At 43.7% G+C, this 15,556-nt stretch overlaps 1 protein-coding gene across 1 annotated transcript in view; it reads right to left on the reverse strand.

Annotated features, from left to right (window-relative positions):
* Positions 1-348, reverse strand: part of Farsb (phenylalanyl-tRNA synthetase subunit beta) — a 59,082-nt gene extending 58,734 nt beyond the window's left edge. The window contains exon 1 of the mRNA XM_036173241.1: positions 244-348. Coding sequence (XP_036029134.1) covers positions 244-301 — 58 coding nt within the window. The 5' untranslated portion in view covers positions 302-348. The remainder of the gene's footprint in view (positions 1-243) is intronic.
* Between the last annotated feature and the right edge of the window lie 15,208 nt (positions 349-15,556).

The raw sequence follows: 15,556 nt of genomic DNA on the forward strand, positions 1-15,556 counted from the left end.
GTAGGAGCTGTCTTTGAAAGGATGCTACAGAGGTGCCGACACGGGCGGATGATGCAACGGCAGCTGGTTCCGAGAAGCTACTTCAGCCCAGCCCAGCTTCCTCACCCGTCAGCGCACCCCTGCAGACTCCCGCCCGGCAGGACCAAACCCCGCGTGGCGGCATGAACGCCGCCAGAATGCCCTTCTGCCGGGCGAGCCAGGCTCCCCCAGGCACCGAGCCCAGGCCACGGAGCGAGCACTCACTGTAGGTACGGCCCAGGGCTTGGAAGAGCAGGTCTCGCTTCACGCTGACAGTCGGCATGGCGAAACGCGGACACTGCGCCTGCGCCACGTGCGGGGCCTCAGCGGCCGTAGGGCCAAGGACCCGCCGCTCCTCTTTTGGGCTGCCTCAGATAATGCCTGTGCAAATCCAACAATTTGCACTCCCGTTTTTCAACTAAATACAAGAAAAATCCCACTCTCTGGATCATTTAATATAGATGTATTATGTTGCTAGCTGAAAAGCTTGGAAAATAAACATAAATTGGGTGGAATTATCTCTATTCCGAAAGGCAACAATACGGATAGGCCCAGATGCTCCCAAAGCCCTAAACCAAGTTAGGTGGGCGGAGTGCTAGAGGGGCGGGTACAGAGGTGGCAAGGACGCCCAGGTAGGGAATCCTTCCCCGAGGTGTTGAAAAGCGAGTTAACCTGGTGCAAGGCTTTCTGGAAAGAAGAATGTGCAAATACTAATGGCAAGATCTGTTGTTAACAGGCCAGCTTTTGCTTCATTCTTTAACCTTGGAACTCTACAGATTTTATACCCGAGTTTCGTTTGAACGCAACCGAAACCTTAAAGGTAGACGTTAGAGACCTCAGAACTGCCCACTGTCAAATTCTGTACTCAGTCTAATGCCAGCATGAGCAGATTTCCTCCTTAGATCGAGCCTGAGTCGGAGTAGATCAAACAGCGGCACGCAGAGATGTCAGGACTTAATCCCTGGAGCCTGTACATGCTACTTTATGTGGTACAACGTCTGTGTGGAGAGTAAGTTAAGGGTTTTGAGATGGAGCTTAGCCAGGGTTATTAAGATAGGCTGTAAATGCAAATACGTGTAGCCTTGATAAGTGGAAGGCAGTGGTTGGAGTAAGGTCACTATAAAAAAATTTAAAAAAAAAAAAAAAAAGTCAGTGGCCATCAGAAACTGGAAGAGACATGAAGAGGACTATCTCCTAGCATATGGAACAACTTTGAAACTGCTTTTGGGTTTCTGGCCTGCTCCAGAACTGAAATACAACAGATTTCTGTCTCGTTTTATTTATTACTGTTTTCATTTTGAGACACAATCTCAACTCTGTAGCTCAAGCCAGCCTGGAACTCATCCTGTAGCCCTGGCTGGCCTGAAATTTTCCGTCTCCTGCTTCGAGCCTGTCTTGAGACGGCAGTTCATGAGTCACCTCACCAGGCTCAAGTTTCTGTTTGAAATCAAGTTTCTGGTACTTTCTTTCAACATCCATAAAAAAACAAATACACCAAAGTACTAATAGTACCTCTTTTTAAGAGATAAACAGACATGGACTGTGGGACTCACCCAACCTATAAGGCAGATCAGAGACCTTGCTTCCTCAAGGAAACTCTGCCCTTTGTACCATGCAGCAAGGGTCTCTGCTGCCCGTTACTTGAGGAAGCGGAATCTGTACCAGATTTAGACCACCTTGACTCTTACTAAGAGTTTTTCACTGTAGTAATTTCCACTTACAGCAAGTACCACGTGTAGCTTTCTGCCCCCAAATTACTGCATATTAATATGTTCTTTTCTTTCTTTTTTTTTTTTTCCTGAGACAGGGTTTCTCTATGTAGCTTTGCGCCTTTCCTGGAACTCACTCTGTTAACCAGACTGGCCTCGAACTCACAGAGATCTGCTGCCTCTGCTTCCCGAGTGCTGGGATTAAAGGCGTGTGCCATTACTGGCTGTTAATATGTTCTTTGGGACACTCAGTGCAGAATTTTCTATGGCCATAACCTCAGTTGTCTTATCTGTAAAATAGAGATGGTTATATGTACCTTAGAAAATTAATGTAAGGGTTAGAAATGATTCTCTTATTAACTAGCACAGATCTTAAGTCATTGATCCTGAAAATAGGTCAGGCATCATAATTTTTATCTTTCCTCATCAATTTCCTGCTCTCAGAATGCCTGTGACAAAATCTGTTTCCATCTCTCTCCAATAATACAAAATCACGCTTTTTCTCATCACATACAATTACTGTGTGCCTTCTGTGTGACTAAAAAAGCTGTTAGAAGGCTCTAGGGGAATAAACAAAAGTAGCAGATGAGTGCTCATCACAAAGGACATTACCTGACTGACAGAAAAGGTGAGATGTTGTTACAGTAACAGGCAGTGAAAGCACTAACCTGAAGATACATTTTCCTGCATATATAAATGGTGGGATTATAAGAGAAAATAAAAGCCTGTAGCAACAAATGCAAACCATTAAGTTCTGAGTGAGAGGGGATAGGAGTGAAGCCTGGGAAGATGAGCATTAGTGTTCACACGGAGAAAGAGAGTGAGCAGATAGACAGACAGGATGGACAGACAGATGTAGTGGCCCACACAAATAAGGAGGTTAAGAAGTTCTGCAATCTGTTGTCTACAGACTAGACACTTTTTGTGCATAAGCTGGCTTGAAGGTCTGAGGACCCCCATCTGAACATCTGAGGCCCAGGAATACAAGGGCTGGAAGAGATCAGTGTCTTTCCTAGCTCAGTCTCAAAGAGAATGATTTTCCACTCCCTCTGCTTCATGTGCGAGCCAGGCCTTTGATGGGTTGAATGGTGCCCACTCACATTAGACAGTATCTGCTTTACTTAGTTCACCAACACAAAAGCTCATCTCTCAGAAGCACACGACTAAATATTTGACCAGGTATCTAGGGATCTTTTCACTCAGGCATGTGACCATACAATTTACCCTTGGGCTAAAGAGGATGGCTCAGCCAGTAAAGGATAGGCTCACAACCAGAATAAACCCTCATAATTCATTAGAAGTTTAAAAATACTGCTTTGTGCCAGGTGGTGGTGGCGCACGCCTGTAATCCCAGCACTCGGGAGGCAGAGGCAGGTGGATCTCTGTGAGTTCAAGGCCAGCCTGGTCTACAGAGCTAGTCCAAGACAGGCTCCAAAGCTACAGAGAAACCCTGTCTCAAAAAAAAAAAAAAAAAAAACTGCTTTGTTGTTACTGATATGTTACCATAGGTGTATTTTAAGAAATTGTAGGTGGATGTGGGCAACAAGCTTGTAATTGATGCTATTTGAGGAGTCAAAGAGAAATAATTCTTGATACTTTTCTTTTAAGGTTTGTTTCCCCACAGAGAGTTATTTATAAAGTTTCAGCTCAGTTTAAATTATTTTTTCTATTGATTCTGGGTTTTAAGTTGTATTACTAAAAGTCTTCCTCCACACAATTTGTTTAAAATCGTGTTTTCCTCTTTGAGTACATCAGTAGAATTCTTTTCCATTGAAATCTCAGATCTTTTTTGAAATTTGTTTTGGTTTTTGGAGTTAATGAACAAGCCAGTTTTATTTTCTTTTCAAACAGAAATGCCAATACCACTTATTAAAAAGCTTCTTTTCCCCCTCCAGTTTGTAATATTGCATATTAAATTTCCACATATATTTGACTCTACTGCCAAAGTGTCTGTTTCAATGCCAGTACCAAGCTATTTTAATGATTATGGTGTCATTTTCCAAATCCCTCCTGGGAACCAATTCCAAAGGCCAAAGAACCACATTGTCATTTAGTTACACCAGTGACCCTACTTCTCTAGTTACTTTTCACATTGCTGTGACCAAAACTACTCCACAGAAATAATTCAAGGGAGAAGAATTTAGTTTTGGCATGCTTTCAGAGGGTTCAGCCCGTCGTGTGGGCAAGGCATGGAGAGGCAGTTCAGTTCGCTTCACAGAGGGCCAGGAAGCAGGGAGGGAAATGTGGGTGCTCTCCCTTCAGCTTTCTCCCTTCAGCCCTTCACTCTGGCCAGGTCTCTAGCCCATAGAATGGTGCCACCCACATGCAAAACAGATCTTTCCTTCTCTGAGTCAGCCTTCACAAGCATAGCCAGAGGTGTGCCTCGCCGTCTCCTAGGTGTTACAGTCAAGTTGGCAATGATAATAACTTTCTTAAGCATGTTTCTCTTTCATCATGAAATTGCAGTCTTGGAATTATTCTAAAGAAATAAAATGGTATCATTTCTTTGTAATATAGAAAAAAAAACCTGAAACAGCGGAAACATCTGACAGCGTGGCTTGATTAAAGTGTTTCGGTACAACCTAATATGAAAACATTAAAAATAATGTAGAAAGCCATGGATTCAGCTCAGTGATAGAGTGCTTATGCAGCATGCATCACCTCCCTGGTTTGAAGCTCAACACCCCAAAGTAAAATATAAGTAAAAATAATATTGACTATTGGGGTGGTCAGTGTTGTCAACTGGACAGAATCTAGATGGGCCCCTGAGCATGCCTGTGAGGGGTTATTGACTGCAACGTGGAAAGACCCATCTTAATTGTGGATGGGACAATTTCTTGGGCAAGGGATTCTGGACTGTATAAAGTGGAGAAAACAAAGTGAGCAATTCATCCCTTCCTAGTTCTTATTTAAAGTTTTATTTATTTATTGTATATACAGTGTTCTGCCTGCACACCAGAAGAGGGCATCAGATCTCATCACAGATGATTGTGAGCTACCATGTGGTTGCTGGGAATTGAACTCAGGACCTCTGGAAGAGCAGCCAGTGCTCTTAACTGCTGAGCCATCTCTCCAGTCCTGGCCCCGCCTTCCTAGTTCTTAATTAGGGATTCCATGATACCAGCAGCTTCAAGCTCTTACTATCTTGACTTCCTTTCTTTGATGGACTGTCCCTTGAACAGTGAGCTAAACTGGACACTTTTCCCTTAAATCGCTTTGTCAGAATATTTTATCACAGCAATGGGGAAAAACGAAGATAACCATCTGCTTGTGGTACACACATGCATATATTATGTATGTATATAGTGCTGGGAGATTTTTTTTTTTTTAAAGAGAGGGTCACTCTGTGTAGCCCTGGCTGTCCTGGAACTTGATATGATAGAGCAGGTGACCTGGAGCTCATAAAGATCCACCTGCCTCTGCCTTCCAAATGCTAGAATCAAAGGCATATACCAACACAGCCCAATGTATGCTGAGAAATTTTTAATGTAAAAAAAAAAAAAAAAAAAAAAACTTCAACAAATAGTATAAAGAAAGTTATTAAGTATTATGCTTAAATGATTAATTTTGTCTAAATGTATTAATATGACTAAAAATAGACTAGTGCATGATATACACCTATGTGTTATTAATAGCCATCTCTAGGTGGTGCAATTATTTTCTTCATTATATATTTTATAGTTTACAGAACTGTAGTTAATAGTTATTACTTTTATTATGAGGAAAAGTATCATCATGAAACACAACACAATCATGGTTATTTCTTTTCCAAGCCTGGTAGACAGTCTCAGTCTCACCGCCACATAGGCTCAGGGACTGAGTAGTTTTGCCTGTCAGTGATTTAATATTCATAGAAAACATTGCTGACAGGAGTGTGTAACTGTGATGCTTGTAGCTCAGGAAGTAATTGAGAAAGTGATACAGTCAGGTATGAACTTCTTTCTGTGTAGGACCTAGAACACAGTACATTTTAAACTAGAGCAAAAAGAGATTAACACGACGCAGATACTGCGTATTTTTTCACGTGTGTGTTGTCCACTGCCAGCCTTCATTCCCTCATTCATAAAAAAGACACAGCGCTTCCTCTGATGACAGTCAGAATAAAGTATGTAGAAACCATTTTAAACCTGCAAAGTACTATTTGAATATTAGATATTTACACTGAAGCCAACAGTCCAAGTAATCCAAAGCTATAACCTCTCTCTAATGTTAAGTCAACTTGATCTACTGTCTTCCAGAAGTAAGATGGTACAGGCAGATTATTTACTCTAATTGTCTAGTCTATACTCATTGTGTATCCTTACTACCTATAATCAAAATCTCACATGCTCTTTCTATTCTCTAGGGATGTAACTCAGTGGTAGAGCACTTACTTCCCCAGCAAATAGGAGGCCAACATTCCATCCTGAGTACCACAGACAAAAACAACCTATGCACATTCCCTTAACCCCAACTACTCATTCAGGAAGCTACAAGAAGACTGTGATTTCAATGTTAGCCTGGGCAACACAGTGAGGCCCTGATCCTAGAATAAACCCCAAACTAGTTCTCAGTGGGAGAAAATGACTGACAAGATAGAAGGCAAATGAGTGGAACCTCTTGAGAGGGCTGAAATCCCTGGCAGTTTTTAAGACGTGTGTATCCCTTTATGCTTCCTGAAACCTGCTTTTTTCAACAGGAAGATGTTCCAAGTGATAAAACTTACAGCGTTGCAAGCTACAGTTGAGAGTCAAGAAATACATAGATACCCTAGAATGTAGGGGTCCAAAATTATATCAAAAAGTTGAAGAGCAGGGGCTGGAGAGATGGCTCAGAGGTTAAGAGCACCGACTGCTCTTCCAGAGGTCCTGAGTTCAATTCCCAGCAACCACATGGTGGCTCACAACCATCTATGATGAGATCTGGTGCCCTCTTCTGGCCTGCAGGCACACATGCTGTATACATAATAAATAAATAAATCTTTAAAAAAATGTTGAAGAGTTGGAGCAAGGTCTCAAAGGCTTGCTGTCCTTCTAGAGGACCCAAGTTCGGTTCCCCATACTCCTGTTGGAGTGCTCACAAGCAACTGTAACAGCTCCAGAGGATATGACATGGTCTTCTTCCAAAGGTTTGCATGACACACATAAACACATAAACAAAATTAAGTCTTGTTTTAAAAGTTGATACTTCGGGCTGGGTTAAGAGCACTGGATGTTCTTGCAGAGATCCTGAGTTCAATTCCCAGCAACCACATGGTGGCTCACAACCATCTGTAATGAGATCTGGTGCCCTCTTCTGGCATACAGGCAGAACATTGTACACATAATAAATAATTTTTTTAAGTTGATACTTCATTGTGAGAGAATTGGAAAGAAATTCTGGAATTTTTATACGTGACAAGGTTAAAATTTGGTATTTTGAAAAACTCACAGTAATCATTGTTTTAGTTTCTTATCATTCTAAGCAAAGTACCTGTGGTGTTTGAATGGGAATGATGTTCAGTGGAACTGTTTGGGAAGTATTTGGAGGTATGGACTTGTTGCAGGAGGAGGTGTGTTACTGGGCTGGGCTTTGAGGTTTCAAAAGCCCAGGCCAATTCCTGTTTTCTCTCTCTGCCTCATGGTTGTATTTCAAGATATAAGCTCCCTATCTTGGAAAAAAAAAAAAAAAAAAGATATAAGCTCTCAGCTACTGCTCCAAAGCCATGCCTGCCTGCTGCCTGCTGCCTGCTGCCTGCTGCCTGCTGCCTGCTGCCTGCTGCCTGCTGCCTGCTGCCTGCTGCCGTGCTTCCTGCCATCATGGCCAAAGACTTACCCTCTGAAACTGTAAGCTCCAGATAAACTCTTCTATAAGTTGCCTTGGTCATGGCATCTCTTCACAGAAATAGAATAGTAATTAAGATGATTCCTGGCATAGGTTTACATTGGCTCACAACCACAGAACATCAAGCTCGAGATCCAGCAGGCCCTTTTGTTTTCTGGTGAAAGTGGCAATTCATGGGAAAGATGGCAGGAGTCTACACTGAAGTGACAGTTCACATCTTGAGTGAGGAAGGTGAGGGAACAGCCAGGGTGCTACTATTTAAATTTGAAATGTCCCCTAAAGGCTCATATTTTGAACACTGGATCCTTTGTTTACAGCACTAGTTTGAAAGCTGTGGAGCCTTCATGAGATGGGACCTGGCTGGTTTGAAATAGGCCCCTGGGAAAGGACCTTTGAAGGTATGCATTCCTGGTTAGATCCTGTGTTTTCTGCCTCCTGTTCTGGGGCCATGTGAACAATCATCCACAGAAGTTCTTGTTCCAATGCCTTCCCAGCCATGATTGACAAACATTTCTTAACTGTGCCAAAATAAATCTTCCCTCTCTTAAGTTGTTTACATTAAGGATTTTGTCGGAGTATGTACAAAAGTAACAAATACAGAAGGTCTTACAGTTCCCTTGGAGTTTATGCCACAATACTTAGAGACGTTCCAGACTTTACTTCTTCAAGGTCTAAGCACCTCCCTCTAAGTATCCCACCCCCACCAGGAACCAATTCTTTAACATGGATATCTGTGGGACATTCATCCAAACCATAGCAGGTATACTATGGAAAATAAATCAGGGGACAGTTGAGAGAGAAAAATTCATGGTGGGGAGACACGTGAGGAGCTTGTAATAATATAAGGGAGAGACAATAGTGGCCAGGACAGGGGGGAAATATGTGTAAAAGAAACACAACCATAAGATAATGATGATGGTGGTGATGGTGGTGGTGATTTTGATGATGGAGGGGCATCAGGGAAGGCGACAGTTCATATACAAGAAGCCATAAACAACCAGAAAGACACAAGTTGGAGTTCAACCCCTATGGGAGCTCACAGAGGTTTCCTTGTGAGGTCTGAGTTGGCCTGACACAGTAGAGCTGCATATGGGGGTGATTTGACCACAGGCAAGGTCATCACGTGGTTGGAAGGGTCTGAACTTGGCTGGGTCTGGGGGGAGGTCTTTTGCTCCTCCCCGGGCATTCTTTTAAAAAGCCCTTTGGCAGAGACAGTCAGGGCCCGAAGGATAAGGATCCAGGCCCTCCCGAGGCTATCCTGTGTCTTCTGTCAGTCTCTCTCTCTAGCTATATTTCTATCTAATATTTGCTGCTGCTGCTGCTGCTGCTGCTCAAGAATACCCTGGGGCAAAGTGGGGATGGAATGGCCCCCCACAAACCCCATCTTCTGGGTTGGACTGTGTCAGATGGTTCTGGCTGCTATATCAATGAACCATAGGCATAGCAGTGGACACATAACAAAGTTTACCCACCACAGCTCTGGAGGCTGGAAACCCCAAGATCAAGGTGCCATTGTTGTGTTCTGATAAGAGCCTATGGGTGTATTGCATACAGCTGACTTCCTGATGAGTGCTTACATGGGAAGCATAAATGAGCTCCCTTAGGCTTCTTTCTTTGGGACAATATCCCATTCATAACGACTCTTCCCCTAATTGCTAATCAGTAAGATTGCTCAACAGGTCAAGATGCCTGCCACCAAGCCTGACAACCTGAGTTCAACCCCCAGAAACCACACGGTGGAAGAAAAGAACCAAGTCCTTCAAGTTGTTCTTTGATCTCCAAACATATGCAATGGCATGTGTGCACACATATACATGCATACACAAAATAAAATGTAGTAAGAATTGAAAGACATAATTACCTCTCAGTTACCTTCACCTCATAATGCTATCAACTTAGTGGGTAGGATTTCTGTGTGAATTTTGAGGGAGATGTAAATATTCAGACCATGAAGCAAACCTCCTTGGAAGCTGGAACTAAAAGATGGCGGCTGCTTTGTCCCACAGCTGTTTAGTTACTGGCTGCCCATCTCAAGAATGTGCCTGCACACAGTTTCATTATGCCTCCCCAGTCTCTCCTTGCCCCTGACTTGATTGGCTTGATGGTGCTCCGAATTCACAGGTCTGGTATACCTGAAAGTGGTGTTGTCATGGGAAGACCGCAATGACCATAATAATTCCTAGGAGCCATAGCTTATAGTGTCGCGACATATAATTTAAAAGAGCAACCAGGGGCCAGGTGTGGTGGTGCATGCCTTTAATCCTAGCAATTGGGAGTCAGAGGCAGGAGGATATCTGTGAGTTTGAGGGCAGCCTGGTCTACTTAGTAAGTTCCAGAACAGCCAGGACTACATAGAGAGACTCTGTCTCAAAAAGGAAGAAGGCAGCCAGGGAAGGGCATACTTTGTAAAGTGGTCCTCGTATATTAGCAACACGTTAGTAGAGGAAACAACTGAGGCTAGTCCCGTAGAGCTTTCAGAGGAGCCGTGAAAAGGATTGGGATTGAGGATCCAAGTCCTCGTGAGAACTCTAGCAATAGGAAAACACGGACCGAAAGACCGATTGCTGCGTGATGATGGTATGACAGCTTTGGTATGCTAGTCAGCACCCCTGCATGCATGCCCTGGACCCACATCCCCAAGCCTCCTCCCACTGACAAAATAGCTAGCTAATCAAGCCAAAAAGACGAAAACCACCCAGAGCAAACGGCTTGAAGTTTTCTCAAAAGAGTCTTGAAAATAGTTTCCAGAAGGACTTTCTGTTGACACTACCACAGTGAAGATATGCTGTTTGACTTTAAGCAAAACTGGTTCTTCTCGGTGGATTACAGTAACCACAGCAGTTGGCTTCTGTTTGTGTGTGGAGGGATGGGAACAAGAAGATTGTTTCATGAGCAATTAATCTTATGGAAATCAAAACAGTGAGTTTTGTCCTAAACTCTCTCTTTTAAGGAATCTCAACCTAGAAAGAATATTTCATTAAAACTTTGATTTCATTTTAGTTATTTATTTTATGTGTATGAGTGGTATGTACCACATACATGCCTAGTGTCCATTATATCCACCATGTATGTGCAGAGAACTGTACCCAGGTCTTCTGCAAGAGCAAGTGCTCTTAACCACTGAGCTACCTCTCCAACTTCATTAATTCATTAAAAAAATCCCCTCTCTGTCTCTCTCTCTCTCTCTCTCTCTCTCTCTCTCTCTCTCTCTCTCTGTCTCTCTGTCTCTCTCTCTGTCTCTCTGTCTCTCTCTCTCTCTCTCTCTCTCTCTCTCTCTCTCTCGTGTGTGTGTGTGTGTGTGTGTGTGTGTGTGTGTGTGCGCGCGCGCGTGTTGGTCTTGGTGGTGACGTGCAGGGTATACTCTTACCCACAGTTCAACAATGTGTTCCTTGTTCTACTACACTCTCTCCCTGCGGTTTGAGAGAAGCCTTACTACTTGCCTGGGTGCTAGAAACAAAGTTGTTTCTCAAAAGTAGAAACATGATTCTGTTCTTTCCTATCTTAACCCATCCTGTGTGGAAATTCGCTCGGCTTTTCAACTCACTTTCTTCATTAATAAAAGAAATGAACTTTTTCCAGAAGGTCCCTATAGGGTTGAAGTCAGACATGCATCGTGGTTTCCAGAAGGTCCCTATAGGGTTGAAGTCAGACATGCATCGTAAAGCATGTGGCACTGTACATGGAAGTGTAAACACTCAGTGATGTTCCTATGTTGGATTTTGAACTGCAACTCCCTCTTTGAGCTGCATTTCTCCAAGTATTGAGCCACTCACAAAATAAGATCAACACCCAAGAAAAAACAAAGTGGTGGTTCTTGCCTTGCCGGACTCAGAAAAGCTGGAACTGTTGGTGGTTATTATACGTAGGTTTCACTTCACTAAAAATATGGTCTCCCAAAGGAGGAGGAAGATGTGGATTTGGTGGGAGTCAGTGTCTCTGCTGGTTCTGCTACAGCTGCTTTGCTTCACTATGTTTTAAAAACTGGAAGGTTTCAAGTGTTAAAAAATAATCCTGGATGGTGGGGTGAGGGGAGTCTGAAACCAGTGTCTTACCTTTTCTTCTTCTTCATCAATTCTAACCCTTAAAAACAGGGATGGCTTGAAGGGCTATAAAGAGATCTAAGGCTTACCAATGACCAAGCAGTAAGTAGCTGGTTGTTCTGGCCAAACTATTCAGTTTCTATACTCTCAGTTTCCTCTTCCGTGAAGTGTGTAGCTTGGAAGGATGATGTCAAAGGTTCCTGTTGAAGGATAATATCAAAGGTTGATGGGGGGGGGGGGGCAGGCGGGGGTTGTTTGGTTTGATTTGGTTTTCTTGAGACAGGGTCTCATATTGTGCAAGCTGGCTTCAAAACTATTACATAGGCAAACATGACCTTGAACTCCTGATCTTCCTTCCTCATCCCCCAAGTGCTGGGATTACAGGCATGTATCACCATGCATGGTTTCCTGTTAGTTTTAATTCTACAGATCAAGGAAATTTATAAGCAACAACTGTTTGAAGAGTTAAAACTTTCCCACCATTTCAACCCAGTAAACACCCAAGTCCAGTACTCACACAGCACAAACACAGATGGACACACATTGAATGGCCAAAGACTGAGTAATGATTTATTCGTTGATTAAATGAAGATGGAGTCAGGGGTGGCAGCACACACCTTTAATCCCAGCACTTAGAAGGCAGAGACAGGTGGATCTCTGTGAGTTGAAAGTCAGTCTGGTCCACATAAGTGAGTTTCAGGCCAGCCAAGGCTATATAGTGAGACCCTGTCTCAAAAAACCAAACCAACAACAACATGATGATAGGCCGATGAACTGATTGGCCCTGTTGGATCTGAGGATGGCTCCGGTGGACTGTGATAATATGTGATTGAGCTGGAGAGTTTAAAAATATTGCTGCTTACGTTACTCATAATAGCCAGAACCTGGAAACAACCTAGATGCCCCTCAACCAAAGAATGAATTAAGAAAATGTGGTACATATACACAATGGAGTACTACCCAGCTGTAAAAAACAATGAGATCATGAAATTTGCAGGCAAATGGATAGAACTAGAAAATATCATCCTGAGTGAGGTAACCCGGACTCAGAAGGACAAACATGGTATGTACTCACTCATAGTCTGGATAGCCAGACTACAACCCACAGCTCCAGAGAAGCTAGGAAACAAGGAGGACCCTAAGAGGAATGCATGGATTGTACTGGGAAGGGGAAACAGAGGAGATCTCCATGAGTAAACTGGGGATGAGGGGGGCAATAGAGGGTAGGGGTGGGAGATGAGAACATGAGGGGATGGGATGGCCGAGCTGGGGGAGGGGCAGAGTGGGAGAGCAATGAAAGAGCTATCTTGATAGAAGGAGAAATTATGGTCTAAAATATAAACCTGGTGCTAGGGAAATTCCCAGGAATCCACAAGGACAACCCTAGATTAGACTACTAGCAACAGTGGTGAGGGTGCCTGAACTGACCTACCCTGGTAATCAGATTGGTGAATACCCTAATTATCATTATAGAACCTTCATCTAGTAATGGATGGAAGCAGATGCAGAGATCCACAACCATGCACCAGACCAAGCTCCGGGAGTCCAGTGGAAGAGAGAGAAGAGGAGTTATATGAGCAAGGGGGCTCAAGATCATGATGGGAGAAATCTACAGCGACAATTGAACCAAGCTCATAGGCGCTCACGAACTTTAGACAGACAGCTGTGGAACCAGCATGGGACTGGACTAGGCCCTCTGCATACCAGAGACAGTTGTGTAGCTGGGTCTGTTTGAGGGTCCTCTGGCAGTGGGATCAGGATCTAACCCTGGTGCATGAGCTGGCTTTCTAGATCCCATTACCTGTGGTCAGACATCTTGCTCACCCCTGATAAATCGGGGAGGGGCTTGGTCCTGCCTCAACTTAATGTACCAGGCTTAGCTGTCACACCATAGGAGAACTTACCTTGTTGGAGGAAGAATGGGGTGGGAGGAGATCAGGAGGAGGGATGAGAGGTGGGATGTAAAGTGAATTCAGAAAAAATAGCTGGGGTTGGGGATTTAGCTCAGTGGTAGAGCACTTGCCTAGCAAGCGCAAGGCCCTGGGTTCGATCCTCAGCTCCAAAAAAAAAAAAAAAAAAAAAGTTTCTGTTCTACCTGAAGACTTGGGGTCCAATTTCCAGTACCCATATGACAGTTCACAGCTGTCTGTAACGCCAGTTCCAGAGGATCTAGTGTCCTTTCCTGTCTTCTGTAGGCACCTACATACATATAGAGCACAGAAAGACAGGCATGCAGACAGAACACCTATATACATAAAATCAAAATGTAAAAAATCTATTCACACTTTTAGATGAGTCTTTTTAAAAATATAATGGTTCTTGCTGATCACTACATTGCATGCTGGTAGTCCCTTAGCACTGGGGAGACAGAGCAGGTGGGTCAGGAGTTCAAGTCCATCAACACATGGAGTTCAAGGCTCATTTAAGCTACAAGAGTCCCTCTCTTAAATCTGTCCTCCATACTCAACAAAAGATTTGATTGTTATTTACCAGCTGATTTCTGTGGGATAATGACAAACACACCATCAGTAACATTTTAAGTGATTAGGATCAGGAGTTTTAGGTGTCAGCTTCTCCTACTGTTTGTATCTTTCATCCATGTTTCCATCCATCTCTGTTCTGCCCAGCTTCCAGGACAGGGTAAACCATGGTCCTTAGCACTTACCCTACAACAGCCCCTCTGCCTCCCCACCAGGTTGTTTTAATTTTTAAGACAGTGTCTGGTGTAGCCCAGGCTGGCCTCTACTTTGAGCCCTGATTTCCTTAGCTGCGAAGTGGAATGGATACTTTGAAGTGTTACTATGGAGCCAGGTCTGATCTAGCAAGAGGTCTTCACACTGTGTGACATAGTTTATAATCACAGTATCCCCACCTAGCATGGAAGATGGTTTAGAAAGAAATCAGAGGAGAAAATAACTCTTCAACCAGAAAAACAAACAAAAACAACAAGAACAAAACTGTTTTGCCAGAAAGAAGCCATAAATGGCTCCTCCCTTCCTCTTTTCTTAGGAAGACCTTTGTGCACACATTTCTCTCCCCTCTGCCAGTTAAATTAATCGTTTAAAACTCGGGTCAAGGGCTGGAGAGATAGCTCAATTGTTAAGATGCTTGCAAGCGTGAGGATCTGAGTTTGTGCCCAGAATCAGGTAAAAAGTCAGACTGGGGAGGTGATCAGAGGATTCCTGGGGCTTGTTGGATAGCCAGCACAGCCAAATTGGATGAGCCCCCAGGTCCCAGTGGTGCTATCTCAACAAAGTGGAAATGTATTTGAGGCTGACCTCTGGCCACCACACATGTTACTGTTATGCAGGTAATCGCTACAAAGGACAATCAGACACAAGAAGTCAAGTCCCTCCAGATTCCGGATCTTTCAGTCTTGTGTCCATAATAGGGCCTTGAAATTATATACTACTCAGTTGTGTGGTTATTTTGCTTAGATTAGTCCTTTCCCCAAGAGTCATTTTCTCTGTGAACATGATAATGATAATTTGGTAGGCTTTTAGTAAAAATGGGTTGAGAGAATGAACGAAAGAAAATTACCCAAGATTTGTGTAAGAATTTTAGGACACATAAGAAAGCACACACACACACACACACACACACACACACACACACACACACACACACCATGAGGGTAGTGTGAAGATCCAGACCAATAAACTTAAGTCCCACGCCTACCTTCAGCTGGTGCTCTACGCCCCAAACGAAACAAACCAACCATTCCCATTCCCTGGTTGTTGGGTTCAAAGGACGGGTTGGGTTTAAGGGCGCATTCTGGAGCCCAGCGCAGTGCGGTAGATCGGATGAACAAATGGTCAAAGACGGGTGGAAACCCAGGCCCTAGCTAGTCGGTAGGAGGCAGGTTTGACACACACACACCCCTCAACCCCGCCCCAGGGCGAAGTTGCGTCCCTCGCCCGCTGGAACCACCGCCTCCGGTATCAGTACTGAAGACCTTGTGGAAGGTGCTGTGCTCCGGGTGAGACC

Source organism: Onychomys torridus, chromosome 23 (assembly GCF_903995425.1).
Source record: "Onychomys torridus chromosome 23, mOncTor1.1, whole genome shotgun sequence".
NCBI lineage: Eukaryota > Metazoa > Chordata > Mammalia > Rodentia > Cricetidae > Onychomys > Onychomys torridus.